Source organism: Watersipora subatra, chromosome 4 (assembly GCF_963576615.1).
Source record: "Watersipora subatra chromosome 4, tzWatSuba1.1, whole genome shotgun sequence".
NCBI classification, from domain to species: Eukaryota; Metazoa; Bryozoa; class Gymnolaemata; order Cheilostomatida; family Watersiporidae; genus Watersipora; species Watersipora subatra.
The window spans coordinates 62,822,436-62,843,571 of record NC_088711.1 but is presented as its reverse complement, the minus strand read 5'-3'; the positions used below and the strand labels follow the sequence as shown (position 1 = coordinate 62,843,571).

General features: G+C 35.1%; 1 protein-coding gene and 1 long non-coding RNA gene across 3 annotated transcripts in view; both read left to right on the top strand.

Annotated features, from left to right (window-relative positions):
- Positions 1–11,908, top strand: part of LOC137392890 (ankyrin repeat and fibronectin type-III domain-containing protein 1-like) — a 199,045-nt gene extending 187,137 nt beyond the window's left edge. For both annotated transcript variants that reach the window (XM_068079245.1, XM_068079243.1), the window contains exons 11-17: positions 6,608–6,860; positions 7,792–7,992; positions 8,313–8,458; positions 8,690–8,853; positions 9,610–9,905; positions 10,340–10,481; positions 11,282–11,908. In XM_068079245.1, coding sequence (XP_067935346.1) covers positions 6,608–6,860; positions 7,792–7,992; positions 8,313–8,458; positions 8,690–8,853; positions 9,610–9,905; positions 10,340–10,481; positions 11,282–11,436 — 1,357 coding nt within the window. In that variant the 3' untranslated portion in view covers positions 11,437–11,908. The remainder of the gene's footprint in view (positions 1–6,607; positions 6,861–7,791; positions 7,993–8,312; positions 8,459–8,689; positions 8,854–9,609; positions 9,906–10,339; positions 10,482–11,281) is intronic.
- LOC137394927 (uncharacterized) lies at positions 531–3,583 on the top strand. The gene is made up of 3 exons (XR_010978411.1): positions 531–656; positions 2,151–2,231; positions 2,850–3,583. It is a non-coding gene; the product is annotated as an uncharacterized lncRNA (long non-coding RNA).
- Positions 11,909–21,136: the final 9,228 nt, after the last annotated feature.

Below are 21,136 nucleotides of genomic sequence, written 5' to 3'. Positions count from 1 at the left end.
TTTAATAAGTTGGAGATTTTATAGATATAACCTACATTCTATTTGTCTGTTAGGAGGGGGTGAGGTCTACCTTCATTATATGCATGTAGTTACTGGATATTATCTAAAGTATATTTAATAACTGTTTGCCCTCATCTTTATTTTCCTATATCTTTTAGTTACTGATTATTTTATTTACAAAGATAATTGAGTATGATATATAATAATACCTAATACAGTCGCTATTAATATAATATTGGAGTTCATTTCTATTGAAAGCAAAAAGTTTCTTGTAGATATAAATTCTCTAAGACTTTAAAAGACTTCAGTAGAATGTACAAAATAATAGGTAAATTTTTAATAAACAACGTAAATTATATGCAGTTTATAATGATATTCAATTTTAAAAAGTCATGTTCATTTATAAATGAACATTATAAATTTTAAACATTCTATTTTAAACATGGATTTATTTAATTTTGGTCTTGCATTAGTTGTAATGTATGACCAATAAAACTATTTATTGCAGATGCAATAAATGATCTGGTAGAGGGTAAGCTTGGCCCTAACCTGGGAGGCTTAAAACATCAGGTTTCCTGTCCAGACTCAGGCTATGAAGGAGAAAGCAAGATGGAGCAGAGCAGTTCAGGCAGCTCTGTCGCTAGTGAGTCAAACGGGTGAGGGCCAATGCAGGTGCTTGCTCAACTCAAATAGATGAGGACCAGTTCAGTTGCTTGCTTATTCAATTAGATGAGGACTCATCTAATTTAGTAAGCAGGTGCTTGTTTAGCTCAGCTAGATGAATGCCAGTGCAGGTACTTAGCGCAACTAGACGAGCATTTATCTAGTTGATTGCTTAGCTCAACTAGGCCGGGGCCAGTGCAGGTGCTTGTTTAGCTCGCCTAGGCGAGGACCAATGCAGGTCAGAGCCATTGAGTGAGCCATTGAGCCATTACACTCAATGGCTCTGATGCAGGTGCTTGTTTAGCTCAATTAGGCAAGGGCCAGTGTACGTGCTTGTTTAGCTTAACTACACTGTAGGTGAGTACCTGTGCAGGTGCTTGCTTATCTCAATTACATTCGATGACTGGAGCAGGTGCTTGACCGTCGTTGTAAAAAGTCAATGCATAAGAGTTTAGGTGCTGCACAGCTGCTGACAATAATGATTGGACTCAAAACCTTTACCTTATTCTACTTACAACATCTTGAGGTAAATGTGTGCATTAGCCTATCAAGTCTGTTGGATAACATTGCGGGTGTGTAACATCGACACTGCTGGTGGTTGAACAAATTGTCAGTCGGTAGTCATTCGGTTCGATGCACGATAGGAGGGTAGGGTTAGTTGAATGAGGGGAAGCAGTGGCATGCGGAAGAGTAGCAGAGCTATTGAAATGGCAGTCGAGTGAAGGACCCTTTAAACCTGTCGATATTGCCATGATAGAAAACGGGGTGTAATATTTTCTTACAATTAGAGTATTGCAGAACTGTATATTTCAAAAGCCTGAAAGAAAAAATAATTCTTTCAAAAACCTGCTACGATTTATAGTAAAACATCATAAGCTGAAAGTAAAAAGTGGTTTTTATTCAGCTTGTTTCTTGATACAGAGGTTAGCTTTGATCTCATTCTATGTAGATGGATTGCTCAATGAATGTAACTTAGTTAAATTTCGGCAGCCAGCATGTTAGGATTTGTATGCATTTACAGTGGGTTTTTACTATGCGTCCGTTTTGAAATTCAGTTTATATAGTGGTAGTCCAACTTGCATCTTTTAAATTAATGTATGAATTTTTTATTTTGTTCCGGTTTTAATTAACGGAAAGGTGATATTAGGCTGCTCTTGGCTACCTGATCTGACGCAATGGCACTTGGGCTATAATATATGTCAAGGAGAATGTCATAACAGTTAAATAGACAATGCAAGTTGTGCTACCACTACATAAACTGAAAGACTGAATTTCGCTAAATTAGCTTCAAAAAATAAAATTGTTACTCTGAAAGAGATAGCAGCGCTGGTCTATCACCTCCTACTGTGGCCTTGGCCCTACACAATAGGAATTACAGCCTTCTGTTGTATTCCAGTTTTTCCTTTATAAAAGTGCTACATCTTACTAATAGCCATCAGTCGGTTTGTGATGTTTCTATTAATAATTGGAGTTGTCCGATGTTGTAGGGCAATGTATGACCTTACACAAAGAGTAAAGACATCAACTGGTGAATGAAGACTGAATAAATCGGCAGAGAAAGTTCTCAGGTGAGAATTGGTGGAAAGAGAAATAAAAGTTTCATAAACTCTTCGCTGGGCTTAAAAGTTAACATGATTCTTCTCAGTATTTTTTACTATATTATTGTTATTTGCATTCATACCGCAGCAGTTTTCCCCAGTGCCAATAGTATAATACTACAAACTCACAATTTCATGCTAAAACTCACCTAAAACATCCCATTGAGTCATCAAGGTGACAAACTATTCTGGATATCTAACGAATAGCGATTAAATCATTCACTTTGTACGGGCCATTTTGTCATCCTTGCTCGACTCTGAATCATATCAAACCAATCTTCATTCACCGATAGTCAAAATGGTGTCACAAATCTAATAGCTGCCGCTGATGGTAGGAATGCTGGCAGCGAGTAAATTATTTAATTTCCAGAACCCAAGCTCAGTTTGATCACTAAATGTTTAAAGCGATGTGTTCACTCGTGTTTATGTCTATGTTGTTTATGTCTGTGGCATTTCATATTCTATTCCTTTACATTATTCATGGCGTTTATACAGGCACCTTCTCTCTTCAAATGCTCTACCTTCATGTATGGTTGTTTCCTAAGATTGTTTCATTTATCCAACCGTTTTTATGCTCTCTGTTTGTAGGATTACTGGTTATTATAGAAGAATCTTGTGCAAGGTTTGGTCAGTCTACAGTTCCTAGTATACAGCTTTGTCAGTTATCTCTATTGATGCACCCACAATTGCACTTGTTTTCATTCATAAAACTCAAGGCTTTAATTAGATGTATGAATTTTTAAAATGTCATTCAAATGTAAATAAAATTTATGTTATATTTCATCCATTTTTATAATACTATATACATACATTGAGTCTGTTTCAGAGTAGATGTGCAATTTGACTTCAGTTTATGAAACTGACATAAAAGCTTTTCTATTTTGTTAGCCTTTTTACCGTCATTTGTCACTCAGTGTCACTTGTCACTCAGTGTCACTTGTCACTCAGTGTCATTTGTCACTCAGTGTCACTTTTCACTCACTGTCACTTGTCACTCAGTGTCACTTGTCACTCAGTGTCGCTGCTCACTACGCATTATTTAGTCAAGTTGTACAGAGTGGTCGAATCAACAAGCATCAGAGTTTCCTTCTAGGAATTTGGATTTGTTGAGCATCAAAATTGTTTTGCTTTACAAGAACTCTACAATAATCGCCATAATGATTGGCTCTCTTTATGCCAGATTCTTGAGTTGTCTTCTTCTGAATACTCTGTCTGATACTTTCAGTATATTTTTTGATAGTTTTTATACAGTGACTCAGCGATACACTTATTGTGACACTAAAAAGGTTTACTAAAGTACAGATGCTGTCAATTAATAAATAATATGCTAAACATCCTGTATTTGTTTATCTCTCAAACCAGGGAATTTCTTCCACGAAATGTTCAAAGCAATCATACAAGACATCCATAAGGAAGTCTCTAGCTAAAATAGTAAATCTCACATCATCTGCAAGTTTCTTTTTTTAAGTCATACTTGCTTAATGCTGTCTGTTTTTCAGCCTCCACTACAAATTTTGTAGTTTTTTTAAATTTTAATATGTATTTAAGATATTGCGTATGAGAAAAGTAAATGAAACCTTTTATGATTTTAATGCTGTAGCTAACATGCTCCATTACAACAAGATCTAACCGCCAAACAATTTTTGTTGTACATATGGACCGTTCAATTACCAAAACTGGAGTTGTTCAAATGCACAGAATACTGATGATGAGGCACGTTTTGTAATGTACATTATATATATTAGTAAAATTAAAATTGTATAAGAGTCCTTTTTAAAGTATGATATTAGATAAATATAATAACATAAATTCCATTAGTAAGTTATATGGATCTTGGATCTGGCTTGGCATAGTACGTTGCAGCTTCTTTGGCAACTCCCTTTCTTCTGTAAACACAAACGAGGAATCTTGATTTAGATTGTGTGCAATTGAAGTGTTAAACACATTTGCGCTTACAGTATAATTTCAGCTGCCCTTATGGAACGAGAACTGTATTATACTGCATTATCAAAATAAAAAGAGCATTTTTTATCAACCTACACGCAATACCTTAATTTTAGTTGGGAATACCGATGATCAAGTGTGCTCTAAAACAATTTATTTTAGAAAATAGGGATGTGTTATTGAAAATTGTGAAACATTCATGTTGACGATTATTCCAAGATTTCTATAATTTGGAACTTGCAAACTATTCGGTTCCAACTCAACTGAAGTTACTAAGTATATTGTGCTGTTCACATCTACAAGCGTGTTCCCACTCATCATTTGAGAGTTGTCTACTTATGTTCAACTGACAACAGAGTATATAAGTTGACTGAGGATGCTTAAAGTAATGCAGACTTTGAGTTTAGTAGAATTACAAAATAAAATATAAAGTATTATTTAAGTTGCTTTACATATTAGTAGGTGTTAGTTCTACTGTCTACGAAGTCTAATACAATTTTAGATTTACTGACAAATAGGAAGATGACTAGCATCTGCTTTACCTATCTTCCAGCTAAAAAAAAGTCTGGCAGCAATTGTTATATATTGTCACCAAAACAATGAGAAATAAGAATAGTTGTAGCACAAACTACTTGCACACAAACTTACGCTTCCCTTCCAAATGTGTCCATGCTTATTTTGTTTAGCTGTGTCCCAGGGGGGCTGTGATCAAACTCCGAAATTCCTAAGGTCGTCATACCTGAAAATTGATTAGATAAAGTGAAGGTAAGGATTTAGAAACATTCTCTAAGGCAGCATTTAAAGATGACACTTTGGAGGCAGCATTTTTAGTGCTAGTGAACATCATCGGCTCTTTAAGTTTGCTTTACAACATGTTAAAATATTTGAAATCGTTAAAATCTGGCAAATAATCTGAGAGTTCTTTTGGTATAATATGTAATGGCAACACAGACTTGAAGTTTTGCCACTATTTTTTTAGCTTGAAAGTTGCAAGTCGTACTGGGATTTTTAGCTTGTAGAATGAGCCTGTTATTAGTATTGACAGTTTAAACCAGTGCACTGTTTTTGTCCCATTTACTGCAGGCAGTCTCGATAATATTTCACCATATATTGGTTTATAGCATTGCTGGAGGCATGAAATATGCCTGAAGATACTTTTGGATCAAGCGTTTTAGTTCTAAATTAAAGAACTATGCCAAAATTAATTAGAGCTTCCATTTCTTACTTGAACGTAATTATTCACACAATTGTCCATAAGATAACTTCTACGGATCAGATTGCAAATTTTTTTTATAGCTAGCTATACTTATTTAGGTCAAGGTTACTGTTATCGCACTTTGGCTAATATTGTTACTGTGCTCACTCTTCTATAGGTTAGATGGGCTTTCGGAATAGAATAAGCACTACATCTACTGCTATTAGATGACTCCATGAACACACTTGCGAACACCTGCTGACACCTGTTGACACTTGCCAACACAGCTAGTCAAAAGACTAATGATAGTATTGAGTTTTATTTTTGTTTGAACATATGAAAAGTGAAATGTATTTACAATTTTGCTCATTAAGAAGTAATGAAGACATGAGAGAAAAGCACACAAAATGGCCGACTTCCTTTGACTTACTACTGGGAATACTAACTTACTATAAGGAACACAACTCACAATATCATAGACTATAAAGCTAAAAATTAAGTATGCTAAAGACAAAATTATTTCACCAGCTGGTAGATGTTTGCTATGACTTAGCTGATTAAACTAAGAACCATGACTCAGCATTCTCAGACTCTGAGCTACTAACTTAATCTGAAGATGGTGTAAATTAGTGGTATGAAAGTTGTTAATCTGTCGATATGTAAAGGTGTGTGTACTCCAATCCTTATCGTAGTTCTCCTAGTTGTAAAAAAGATTTACACACGATCAGCACGACCCACATGATTTACATGTGACCCAGCCAATTGTGTCACACTGGCTTCATTGGCTCTGAGTCAGCAGATGCCTCCCAAAATACCACTAAAATTTGTGGCCTGAAATCTTTGTAAATAGTTAATGATTACAAGCTATATTAATCAATCCTTTGCCATATAACAGACATGCTTAGTAATTGCTAAAAAGGATTTTATTAGATTCGTCTGCTCGTTAAAGCGATTACTTTGATTATTTCAGTATGTGAAGGATAACTACAAGTTTATGGAAATGTGTGGGCCTAAACGCCTGCTTATAGCACACTTCTGGTCAATGTATGTTTATCTACACATATCCTTTGGGATGTATGTAAGGAGTCTAAAAAGCCTAAATTATATATATATTTATTATAGTTAATAAAATTTTGCCATCCATAAACAAATGCAACAGAGGAATCACATAAATTGACTTGTAAAAGCATAAAACTGTCTGTTTTAGAGGTTTATATCTGGCATGCGTCTTCTGGCATGAAGAGAAGATACTGGTGACAGAAGAAGAGAAGTGCTTACCAATGATAGAGGTAGATGACGCTTATAGCCCAAACAACCTGTTGACAGACTTCAGCTGGCTTCTAAAAGTATGCTGTCACTGGACAGATGTACGACAGCTCAAAGAGGATATGGAGCGACTGAGCAGTGTTACGAGTTACTCATTTAGGCAACGGCTCATCACTGCTGCCACTCAATTACAGGTAAAGCCACATTTCCAATTTGTGTAAGTTATCAAACACCACAAAAAGCCAGATTTTACAAATACATGAACATGTTGTCTGGGAACCCAAGCAAATTTTACAGAGTAAAGAGATAACCACAACTGCCAAAATCTTCACAGATATAAAAATAAATTATTTTGAATTTAGATCAATACGCTTTTAGCTATTACCAGCTGATCCAGCTTGCTATCCATAGATGTTCATCACATCACATGTTCCTCAAATGGTTTTGTATATATAGCTAACAAACCTGTGTAACTTTCACTGATTAGCTCTGTTGCTTTTGCAGTTATACAGCTACACGGTTAAAGGGTTACACAGTGATTGAGTTACACAGTTATACGGTTGAACAGCTATATAGTCATACAGTTATACAGTTACACGGTTATACAATGCTGCCTTAAAAAATGAGCTTACCTAATTCTGTAGTTTTTCATATCTCGAAAAAATCGTTCATTGAACTTATTCTAAAATAAGACTGTTTTTTTTATAGATTTGCAAAGCTTACAATTATTTATAGTAATTTATTTATATTTACTAACAGCCAATTAAAAATGAGTTTTTTATATGCGAATAATTTTGTGTTTGTATAAACATTACTCAATATTCTATTACCTCTTATTTAATTAAAACATATTTATTAAAATAAAGTAAAATTTAATAAGTGAGAGTTTAAAAAAATTATTTTTTATTTTGCTGAAAAAATTTAAACTTAACAAATTGTTAAACGCCCATGTCAGTATTTTATTTAAGTAAACTAATTTATATGTGCATGTAAATATATATAATATATATATATATATGTTTATAATTATGTACATGTAAATATATATATGTTATATATATTTAAATCTTAATTATAAACTACTGTTACAATATGATATAAATTTTATTATGTTATTCTCTGCAGATCCTTTTGGGAGTGTCTGATCTTGGCATGCTTCACTATACGCACATCAGAGACCCGCACACGGGAGCTGTTGTGTTTCCTCTTGTCAAACGCGTAGATGATCCAAAGCAATTAGCAGGTTTACAGAATGTCAAATGGTGTTCTACTCTCAAGTTGCAGAGACATGGCACTAGCATCAACTGTTTAGTAAACTCTATTCCAGTGAGTACAACAAACAATATGTGGCACTATATGCATGTTGCTGTAGTGGCACCAGATGCAGGTGCTTGTAATTGCTTAAAGCAATGCCTTCCCTAAAAATATTTTCATCTTTGCAACACGGTAAGTAACCTTATGCGAACCCTTAGAAAAGTGCTAATAGGATGAAGTTGTCTATACTTGACAACTTTTGATCAATTTCAGAGTGAGTTAACTTTTTGGAAGTCTTTGTAACATGTATTGTAAGTGTGCTTTTCATTGTTTCCTTGAAATATTAGAATATTTAAAAGCAGGCAAACTAACTTGCCTTTGTTATGTTACAGGAGATGATTCTCTATAGGCAGGTCTGTGATACCCCCATACCGTCTGGACTATACTTAGGCTACCTACAAACAACAGTACACAATAGCTCAATCAACGTATACACTGCACAGCTTAATCCAAACACACTGCCAATGATAAAGATAAGGTAAACATGTCTTCTGAGGATCATTCTTGTTTTGTAAAACTTTGTGATTGCAACGGTTTTGTAGTAAGATTTGTGGTAAACACTCTATTGACCAAAGCAGTTTCTGGTTTTGTAAAAGAAGCCAGCATTTTCAATGTTGCTTTCAGAGAGTTCTTTACTGTCGGTAGTAATGCGCGAGTAGGATGCTGTTGCAGGAGTTATATTCACTCGCTGTATCTATTTTTGTTGTAGAGACAACTCTCATGTGACTAAACCAGAATGGCAATCTCTTCTAGAGTTATCTCCTTCTTACCAAAAAGAAAAAGATTCCATAGAGACTGAGAGTTCGAGCAAATCACTTTTCAAGTTTCACTCGCAAATATCTCGAGCTTTTCGACGTCTCGTGGAGAGCTTAGGTAAACAATACAACTTTTCCTTTATCCTTTTCCCAAGTTTAAAATTTGATATTCTATTTTGCAAACACACACACAACTATATATATATATAGTTGTGCGTCTTTATGTGCGTGCGTGTGTGTGCGTGCGTGCGCGCAAAATAGATTAACAAAATTATATATTTATATATAAATTTGATATAGAATTTATATATACATGTACATATATATACATGTATATACTGACGATGTTTAAACTCATGAAACAAGCTTGTGGCAAAGTGCAGACCTTGTAACAAATACTTGATTTGCAATGCTGTCACATAAACAAATTATAGTATTATGTGATGTTGGCTTTAATCTTTACGCTATTTGATGTGTTTTTGCATACAGTCACATGAGTTTCAGATCATTTTAGTTTTACCTGATGAATGGTAACAATTGTGGAACTAAGTAGTGAATAGTTTTTTAATTATACATTTTCTTTTACATTGTACATATATATATATATATATAAATATATATATATATATATATAACTAACTAGAGTGTGGAATAGGTTAATTTTACTTATCTTTATTCCAGATTGATGTTTTATTCTGGGGTCACGACAGGTCTGTTTCGTGCTTGTGCACTCTTCAGGTGACTTGTGTTGAATATATATATACATATATATATATATATATACACAGTTGCAGATCAATGCAGCGCATTTTAGGTAAATAATACTAAATATACCATTAAATGAACATTACCCCTAAAACATTTACAATTTTAGACATGGCGGCAGACACAATGTTGGATCTCAGGCTCTATGATCAGGAAGTCTTAGAGTTTTCTCCCTCCATCTCTATGATTGTACTACTACCCCCTAGAAACTATGTATGCAGCATGAAGTCCTCACCTTCTCAAATGGAGAGCATTACTTGCTTACCAGATCTCTTGGCAATACCAGTGAAAATTTTTGAAATTTCCCATCTTTACACATACCAAGTGGACTTCATCAAGGCCTATACCAGAGCCATGGTTCTAATAGACATGGAGTTCAATGCAGCTGTGCAAGCGCACAGAGAAGTGAGTGATCATTCGATTATCTTCTGCCTTTAAAAATTTGAATGGTTAGCTAGCAGCTCTTCATAGTAGTGTCTTCACCCGGAGACAGATGAGTCACAATTTACACCAGACAAATTGTTGCTGAGGTCAGTGCAGAAGATAAGGCTAGGCAATGAGTTTATGGTGTGATGCCGCTGCGTATTTTTTGTTTTATACTGTGATAATACAAAATAAAACAACAAAAGTAATTTTATTATAGTAAATCTCTGTTTTTGCATTACACAAAGTTAAAAGCACTTTTTTTCAAGAAAGTACTTTTATTGAAGTCATGACATCTACAATCGGCACACTTTTACCTTGATTTAAACTCGACCTTGAACTTAGCTAGCTCCCCACTTTAGGTCAGTAACAGCTCTTGCTTTAAAGGCTTCATATGATTTGTACTCTTGTTTCAGGCTTTTACAAATGCTGAGATTGAGGCTAGCAAACAGCAAGTTGAGAATTTACGAGCGTTCCAGCGAGGTCTCGAAGAGATGTGGGGCCGTGCGCGATGGGTTACCGACATCATCTCCGTGGCCAGAGAAAAGAATTACTCAGGTTTGTGGGACACGCCTGGAGTCACGAAAACTGGGTAGTTTGCATTTTGTAGTTACTTCAGCAATTACTAGCTCACTGCAAAATATTGACATTTGTAATTCTTTCCAAACAACTGACTTTCATGGAGTTTCCTTGCTTTGAATGGTTTTAGAGTTGCTTCCACCCTGAATCATAGAAACGGTAAAATCTGAATGTATTCGACGCCATTTTGCATCGCTAAATTCTTGTAAAGGCATTTACTGTGAGAGTACTCTTTGACATGATAGAAACTCTCACCACTGATGGATCCGAATCATTAATACTCGGCTAAGCTCTCCTCAATGGAGGTAAAAAAATTCAGACATTCGATCCAGCATCCTGTCTTAATTAGTTAGCAGCTATTTGACTACGGATTAATTAAAAAGTGACAGTGACCTGAAAGTGAGCTTATATTAATAAGCTTTGTCTTGAAGAATACATTGCGATCCTAAAAAGATCTTTATTGTGCAACGCCAAATTGTTGAAACAGGAAGGTGCGAATTTGTCTAAAATGGTCCACTCCAAACCAATTTGAAGCATGGAAACGCAATGTTTGTCCTAGATAATATGCACACGCCTCACACAAATATGGTTATATTTAATTATGAGTTCTATGAAATGCTTTACTCGTGAAATTGTGTTCAGTAAAAGCAGACATAAGTATACGGTAGGAGCTAAGGCTATGAATAGCAGGTGCCTACTTTATATCTAAGCAATCTAAACAGTCATATAAAGCTAATAATCATTAAACAGCTTGATCAACAGGTTGTGTATGTTGACAGGGATTCCCATGAGACAGTTATACCAATCAGTGATTGAGAAGCATGAACAGAGGTGCAGAGATGACCAATCAGTAGAGAGTGCATATCGTAGCAGCAGACGAGTAGCAGCGTCACCATCCTCAAACCTAATAACTCAAAGAAGCAGAGACATTTAGTATTCCAACTGCTCATCTACTCTGGGTTGTACAGTTTTCATTGAATACTTTTTATTTATATGGCATGGTATTATTTAAGCGATATAATATATAAATCACATGTGCAACACAACATAAGTCACTATGTTCTAAAATTGACCCTCAAAGTAAAACAAAAATTACAAGGACACTGAGCTCTTTTCTTGTGTGTTGTAACCACTGCGTTTGAGGAGTGCTTTTGTAAACACGAATTTTATTTTCAGTGTTCATATTTTTGGAATCGTTAAACTCATAGTACTATAAAAGAATATGTTATAGCTGCACAAGAGAGCAACTCCACATTTCTGTATGTTTCGTGTAGTAACATGAACATACTGCTATTTTAAATAAACCATCAACAGTGTTGATAGTTCAGTTGATGTTGAACTACAAGAGAAAGTTCTGATTCAGTGCACGACTTTATTTACTTTCATAAACTTTTACAAAATAATTTTGCTTATCAACTTACTAATTAAACAAAATATATTATGGTTTATATTATTATATTTTAGTTGTCTTATTATGATTTGATATGCATTATTGAACCGAGTGTAAGTCTGATTACATATCTGAATAAGGTGAACTTGCAGTTGTTATTTTTAGTAAACATGGGCCAACATATTCAGGTATACAAACTTGACATAGTGCTGATGTACAATAGGTTTATATACAACCTTGACATGGAACTAGTGTACAGCAGTATAGTGTACAACCTTGACATAGAACTAGTGTACCGCAGTATAGTGTACAACCTTGACATGGAACTAGTGTACAACAGTATAGTATAGTATACAACCTTGACATGGAACTAGTGTACAACAGTATAGTGTAGTATACAACCTCGATATGGAACTAGTGTACAACAGTATAGTATACAACCTTGATATGGAACTATTGTACAACAGTATTATATAGTATACGACCTCGATATGGAACTAGTGTACAACAGAATAATATAGTATACAACCTTGACATGGAACTAGTGTACAACAGTATAGTGTAGTATACAACCCCGATATGGAACTAGTGTACAACAGTGTAGTATACAACATTGATATGGAACTAGTGTACAACAGTATTATATAGTATAGAACCTCGATATGGAACTAGTGTACAACAGAATAGTATAGTATACAACCTTGACATGGAACTAGTGTACAACAGTATAGTGTACAACCTTGATATAGAGCTAGTGTAAAACAGTATTATACAAACATGATATGGAACTGGTGTACAACAATATAGTACAGTATACAACCTTGATATGGAACTGGTGTACAACGGTGAAGTACACAACCTTGACATAAAACACAATATTTGGTTACCATGAATAAAGCTCGAGGTAGATGAATAAAGGATAGAAAGTGAGTGGCTGTGAAATAACAGTCAGGAAATGTGTCCATCACAGATAATGATAAATAAGAAACCAACTGTAGTAGAGTGAAGCACAAAATAATAGAGTTAAATTATGAACACAGGATTCAGCAATGCTAAGCTGTATAGAAGAAGGTTTTGTAATCATAAAAACACTTTAATATCACCATTTTATGCAGTAATTGAAGCTCTTACATGAACTTAACTTACCCTAGTCGATTTTAATTATTACTGATGGTACATAGATTTACGGCCTTATTATAATACTATTATTAATTTTTACTACAATAAAATGTGTCCATCCATCAGAAACCACCCTAAAATTGTTATGAAAAAGGATTGCAGCACACAGGATTTGAACTTACATATCACAATTCCCAGCCAAGCGCATCACCCAATCACCTTTTTTCACTCGTAAGAACGGTTGTGCACGCAGTTATACACTTGATCATATCAAGAGCATAGATAAAGTAAGCTAGCTGTCACTAGGAATCTTAAACTACTAAAGAGATTGACAGGTGGTGCACAACATTATACAGAGCAGACAAAGTTTGCATGTCATTATGTTTTGATTCTAGTGAAACCTGTTTTATTTGATATAATTGTGTTCACATGTATCTTTATTACATTCTGCCACTATCCCAACATCTCAGCACTGTTATCGGCAGTAATTCAAATACTCGAACACTTGAAAAAATCCCTCTGTAGTGATTCAAGTCAGCTTTCATTCGATTTTATGCAAACAAATCAAAAGTGATTTATGATTTTATTAAAAAAATTAATTTAGGATGTAGATCTAATTAAACAAATCAAATAGTTTAGATCATAAATTATTATTATATTAATTTATAAAGGAATGAAAAGTCAAACACAGATAACTCGAACCCATGGTTATCTTGTATGAGCTTGTTTAGTCCCTTCTGACACAATAATAAATCGCTTTAAATAATTTGAATCTAACATCATTTACTTGAACAGTTTTTGCTCCTTTATTTCTCATAGAGCTGTTTGTTGATATGAGAAAGAAAACGAGCTTGATGGTGATGATTTTCAGCTCAATGGCTGTCGAGACTGCAATTATCACTTCAGAAGAGATTACTTTATTCCGAGCCATAGAGATATCTATTAGATTGAAAGCGGTTTGGGTACTATGATGCTGGTATTCTAATGCCCAGCCTTGGGTTAGTTACCATGCTCTGGCTATCATTTTGCATATTTTCAACATGATAATCAATTGATTATCATGTTGAAATTAATCAATGGCTACAATCGATTAAACATTGTTGCAATCAATGCTAAATCATTGATTAAGCATTGATTGCATTTATGCTAAATCAATGATTTACGCTAATCATTTGCAATTGATTAGCAAATGAATCAATCGCAATTTATTGGTGAATTGCAATTAACAAATGAATTGTGATTAGTTAATTTGCTAACCTGAAACCTGTTAACCTGAATCGCAAAATCAATCGCAATTACAATTCATTGCAATCGCGATTATCGCAAATGCAATGAATCGCAATTGCACTTATCATTTGGTTTGCGATTCATTGCAATTGCAATTATCAATCGCAATTATCATTTCAGGAGATTTGGGCAATTTGTCAAAGAAGAGAGTATAAGTACATCATGTGACCAAAGTTCATCAAGGCTAAGAGTTAGTTCAGTGTTGCACAATGATTCAGATAGTGGAGTGGTGATTTGGTTGAGACAATTGGGTGGTGAAAGTGTACCAACCGATAAAAAGTTTTTTTCAAAAAAGTTCCTTCAGACTTTTGGAAAGGATACCGGTTTTTCAGGTTTGTGTCCATAGATAGAAGAAATAACGTTTTATTGGTAGTTACAGAGCTGCTGGAGAGTCAGCTGCGGTCATTATTGAGGAGGCGAAAAAGTAGAAAAAAGAAGCATTGACTCCATTACTGCAAACATATTCAATATGAATCAAACCAGGTTGTTCTTCGAACTAACAGTCGACAAAACATTACACATCAACAGAGAGAAATGCAGTGAAGGGAAGATTTCGAAAGCAGGACTGACTGTGGCAATTTGTGTTAACATGCCGGGCACTGAGAAGCAGGTTCCAATCATAATAGGAAAGCTCAGAAAACAACTTTGCTTTAAAGATGTTAACAACCTTCCATGTCAGTATTACCACAAGAAGAAGACTAGGACGGTAAATGACATCTTTCAAACATAGGTAAGAAATTTTGATCAATAGATAATCAGAGAAAACTGGGATGTTCTTCCCATAATAGACAACTGTCCAACACACCCAACTGTGGATAGGCTTATGACAACCCTGCTTCTATTGACTACTCAGTACTACAAGCATGATACAGACTATTGTGAGAGTGCAATTGGTTGCCCTTGGCATATATGCAAATCAGTTTTTGTTATAACTCTATTAAAATAAATTATGTAATTTTTTAATAGAAATTTTTGATAACTTAAAAAAAAGTTTATTGTGAAAGTGTTATATTATTTTTAAGCAGCTGAGGTTTATTATACATCGAAAGAGAGTCCAAGCTTGGTGTTTGACCACAATCTGTCTTAGAAGGCTATTTGAAAAGCAATTTTTTCGAATTCTAAACTATTTTTTTCATTACAAAAAATGTAAGCAATTTTAATTGATCCTAAAATTGAAAAATCTTTTGTTATATTATTTTAATCCACAAACAGTATATTAAGAAAACAGGTAATATATGAAGTACCTACACTGAATCTTTCATAAATACTTTTTTGATAGAGAGGGCTAGGCTGGGCAATAGGTAGCAGCTTTTAGCTTAGCCTCAGTACCTCAGATTTCTGCGTAAAACAATAAAAGCCAAGTCATATTGAAGCACTCCAAGAGGGAAACATTTGTTCTGATTTTCTAGTAATTCAGCATGCTTGTTGCTCTTTATAATGGGCTACTTTATTCAACTACAAATTTTTTCGGTTGTCACCAAGTGCTCCACTAGTGGGTCACCCCATGTAAAAAGGTAATGCAGCACGCTTGTTGCTCGTTATAATGGGCTACTTAATTCAGTTATAAATGTTAAATGTTTCAAGTTATTAACACACATATAACTAGAAATTTCCCTGTCACACAGCCCACAACCAAAGTGATATTGGAAAAAAAAAAGGGTACTGATGGTTGAGAAATGCAATATTAGCAGTCAAATGACACTGCAGTGCAATAGGATAACTGCAATGGTAGCTGTAATGTACTGGGTGTGGGTGTTATTATATACAACAAATAGTAATAATGAAAGGAAAAGATTATATGTTTATATCTCTCCCCCTGCAATAGGAGAAATGCAATATTGGCCAATATTAGAAGTAAAATGCACTGATATTATTAGAATAACCAATATTATTAATATAGTAATAATATAAAACCAATGCACAATTCTGTTTACATTTAAAAATGGCATAGTTAGTGATATCAAGAAGTTGTGATATTTATATAGATTTTTGGAAAATCTGTACAACGTAGTCATTGTTCTGTAGTCATCCAAACTTATGATTAATTATTGTAATCATCTCATAAGAACCGTTAGAAACAATATCATTGTCATTTCCTTTACTTACACTGCATTGGACATCAGTTAGAATACCAAAGTACTCAGCTACTTTGAAATCGGCAAAAATGCAACGATTTCAGTACTCCTACAATTTCAGTACTCCTAGTTACAGAAACCTTCGGCAATTTGACAATGCTATAGACTGGTGAAATGTGCATGTTACTTTTTTCGTGAAATGCGCACGACTTGATCGTTCTATTCTATGTCGCTCGGCGTTTTAATTTCCGGTCTTAACTTTAATAAAAGTGATGCTTAGCAAGTTTTAATAACGATTTTCGGCCAAATAAGTTTGTCTATTTATGTATAATCCGATCGGATGGGTTAGTTTTAGGAATTTGCGGTAACCTTTCAAAGGCTGGGTAACATATTTAAATAGGTTTTTATGCGTTTTGTATCATTATTATACTTAAACAACTTTACAGAAAAATAGTTGATTTTGTTGATAAGATTTCGTTACAAGGGTTTGGTGACGGCCCGTTACCGGATAATTTTTCGGGAGTTGTGTGCACATGTGCATTTATCATAAATCTCCCAAACCATTCGCTTTGCTCGTGTTTGGTTGTGGGACTACTAAAAACTACAGTGCAGTATTTTTACCGTAAAACCAATATTAACTTGGAATAAAAGATTGATTAACTTTGTGTTGACCTACTATTATAACTAAATATTTTGTACCTTTTACTTATACAACATTGACAACGTTGACATGAGTTTTATTGCCAAACCCAGCATGAACCCTTAAAATAAAGTTTGAGGGTAAGAAAAGATAATTCCCATGTAGTGAAGTGGAACACAACTCTTGTGAAATGGGTAGACCTCAAAAGGGCTGAGGATGATACAGGATATCACGATAAAGCGTTACTTATATTGGAGAACATGAGATAAGTGACTGCTGTATTGATGGTGCATGACAGAAAGGAGACTGCAGATGTAGACAGACTGTTTATTATATGTATTCTAATTTAGTTTTAAATAATTGTTATGAGACTTTCTTCTGTTTTGTAAAATTTCCAATTTACTATTTAGGTAAAGACTTGGTTATATTCCGCATACTTACAACATGCACCAATAAGATCGCCGAAATTTGAACCAGCCAAAGACAAGGTAGATCGAACTAATCCCATCAACCAAAGATCTTCAGTGCCCAGCAGAACATGCTTGCCCTACGTATCAACATCATATTCTCGCATACTAGCTATGAGTACCAGTTGTTTGTTGTATTCCCTCCTAAGGCGACAACTGTGGACCCTGAGTCCTAAAACTGGTAGAGCCGTGTGTATCGGCTCTCCCTCCAGCCTAGACTGGTGTGCCTGCAGCATGAGGAACTTTGCACGCAGAATCACAAGCTAAAATTATAAACTTGATAAAGTTTTATTCAATCTTGTGTTGATATTTAAGAGACTTCCTGTTATTAATACCATTTTTACTTATATGTTTATGTCGTAAATATTATGGATCGATCTCTGTCACCACCTTGACTCGTGCCACCTCTGAACGTTTATGGACAATACAAATTATTAAATTGTCGACATCACACTATGTTCATTTGTTGGATAATGCGCTAATAGAGTTGTTAACTTCAGTGACAACAGTATATTCCTTTCAGTACAAAATAAAATTTAATAACTGTAGGCTCAGTCATTTAACTGTAAATTTATGAATTCATTTTCAGAATATGTAATCTGAATAGCAAACTAGAAACAAACTCAACTCGACAGTCAAGTTTATGGATTAATGCCTGTCACAGATGATCACTGACAGTTGAATAAAAAATTACATATTCAGCCTAAGCTCAGAGAACGACGCAGTTCAAAAACTTGAGAGAAACTTGTTAGGAGTTTGACAGTTAAACTTCACATGAAACATTACAAATTTTAATCTTGACTCACTGTGTATATAGCAACAGCACCAGAACAAACATTTGCACACAGAAATAAGTCTAAACTACTTCCAACCTCCAACGCATTAAGTTTATTACTGATGGTATGAAGAACTCATGTCAAATACTAATTTTTTCGCTTGCCTGAGATTTGGTGTTTAACAGACCCATGAGTGATCCATGTAACAACAGTATTGCCACATCAAGCTGGTCCCATCTTGATTTTATTCTTGGTACAAAAAATTGTTTACAGCAATCAACCATCAGAATAATTTGCAATGGTGAATGAATAACTCACCATTCCTTGCAAACGTTTACTGAGATGAGCAATTCTGTCTGTTTATTAGATGATCACGCTTACCCTAGGACACTTATGTATTCGCGGCATCTAACTTTCGCGTTTTCGCGGCAACAGCCTCTCGCGAAAATTTCATGAGCGAAACTAAACTATCATAACGAACGAGCGAAAACGCGAAAATAAATTGCTTTCTTCATTGATATTCACAATAAAATCGTCATATTAGAAATGCAGGCAATTTTCGTGTGTGGTTGGCTCATTGGGCAAGTTTTGCTAAACTCATTATAGCTAATACACCGACTGAGCAGCTTGGCAAAACAAATTAAGATAATAAGTTTTTTTTGGAAAAGCCTAGACAAATGAAGAAGATGATGATATTAGTTTAGTCATTGAATTTGTAACTGATGAGGATGACAGTCTGGTAGGGAAAGTCATAAAATTGAATAATAATTATTGTGGTGATGAATTTTATTACCAACCAAAAGCAATAACAACCCGGGGCCATGGCCACCGCGGCACCGTGCTATAAATACTCGAATTCTAATATTGGTACAACATCAGTCACTGCGGCAGGGACCTTGACGTCATTGATAGTCCAAGAGACAAACTGCAGCAAGCGATCAAATTGCATTATTGATCTCGCCTACACATTTCTACCTGCGGTTCGCAAATACAAACTACCGTACTTTTCGGACGATTAGCCGCTACTTTTTTCTGATGATTTGAGCCATGCGGCTTATAGGTAGGCCTACAAGGGTGCGGCTAATCACTGTGGCTTATTCTGTGGCTTTGTCTTTCACCGCTAGGGCGCACTAACGGGAATCTCCAATTAGTGCACTTCTAGCTGTGAAAGAAAATACGAAACAATGCCTCACGGTACTGTCCCGTTAGGCACTAAGTTAGAAGCGTCGGATAATACGAAACTGTGCCGTTCTGCACTGTTCGGTTTTAAATGGCAAAGTTGCTGCCACGTTAAAAAGCACAGTCCTTAGTTCTGCGGCCTATAGTAAGGTGCGGCTTATGTATTGTTTTATTATCGTTTTTGGAAAATAAAGCACATGCAGCTTATATAGAGGTGCGGTTTATAGTCCAAACTGTACGGTAGTCCCAAATTGAAAAATATTTCGTACCAGTGAATTGGACCTGAGGAATCTAATGTTTGTTCCACTGCATTTATTTTCACATCACTATATTTTCGCACTCATCAGAGCTGCGAAATTAAGTTCCAGCGAAATTTTACTCTGTATGCTACTCACGAAACTAAATACTAGCGAAATATAAGTTTCCTAGGGTAATAGAGGATGGAGTGTTTCTAGCAGAGACTTGAGTCTTTGAGATTATTGGAAACTGTTACAGTAGCTATCGTTAAACCACACAGACACACAAACTACAAAGCTCCAACTGCAGTGAAAAAACGTGCATACCCCTAGTTTTTACAACAAAGCGAACACGCCATAACACATCACAGTAAATTTTTCCACAATAGAGAAACAGCATATCAAATTGTTGTATGGAAGTATTAGCAAAAGCAGATGCTATAATGGAGAAACGCCTGAACACTGGATATATATGCAATACTACAACGAACATGACAACTAATACATCAGAGGACCAGCAATAAATACAGTCATCATATATTCATCTAAAAGCGGGTTAGAAACCTCTCGTGGAAATAACCAATAAGGAAAAAGAAATCAATTGATGTGCCAGAAAACCATTAAAAAAAGAAATTAGACCTCTCTCTTTCTCCCATCTTCGATCGATCTTTAGTAAATCCCAAAAGTAGGGTAGATCTACTGAAATGATAAGATTGTGTGTGTGCAAAAATAGTCTTTAAAAGATTCAGTTGGGTGCTTAGGCTTCAGTCAGCATTTATTAGGATAAAGGGAATACCTTTGGTTTAGCAACAAAATCACAGCCACAACAATCGTGATATCCCGATCCATGAATAAATAAGATGAACTACAGAAAAAAAACTATCTGCAGCAAAAAAATTGACAAACAATATATTGAGGTGTGAACTATCGATGAGTAAAAGAAACAACCGGTAAGATCGATAACATGATAGGGCAGTTGCACTTGGATTTATATTATCGAGAAAACAACTACCGAATATCGTTATTTTGTCCATCCTAGTTCGGAGTGCTTTTAGTGTTACTGGAACAGTAAAACTGGAGGCATTCCGATTAATTGTTGGTATGATCAATTTATGATATAAGCTGATAAGAGGTAAATGATTTTTTGCTAGAAGGCTAGAAGTCTATGCAGAAGGTTGTGTCTAATGTTGTACCACTTGATGCTAGAGTTTCTAGACTTAGCGCTTCACAAGCGGTTGTTGTGTTTTCTCTTCGTCTTACATTAGAAATGAATCAAACTGCTGTATTTTGAACCATTTCTCTGTTGCACACTTGATACTGCTGGCATGGGTCCCACACTGCTGCACTATACTATCAATGCGGTCCACACAGACTTGTGTAAGCCAGTAGTTTAGCCTGCTGCTGGAGCTGTCACCTAGCAAAATGCCTTTTTTAGACTGTAACACTAGTAAACCACTGTGTTCAT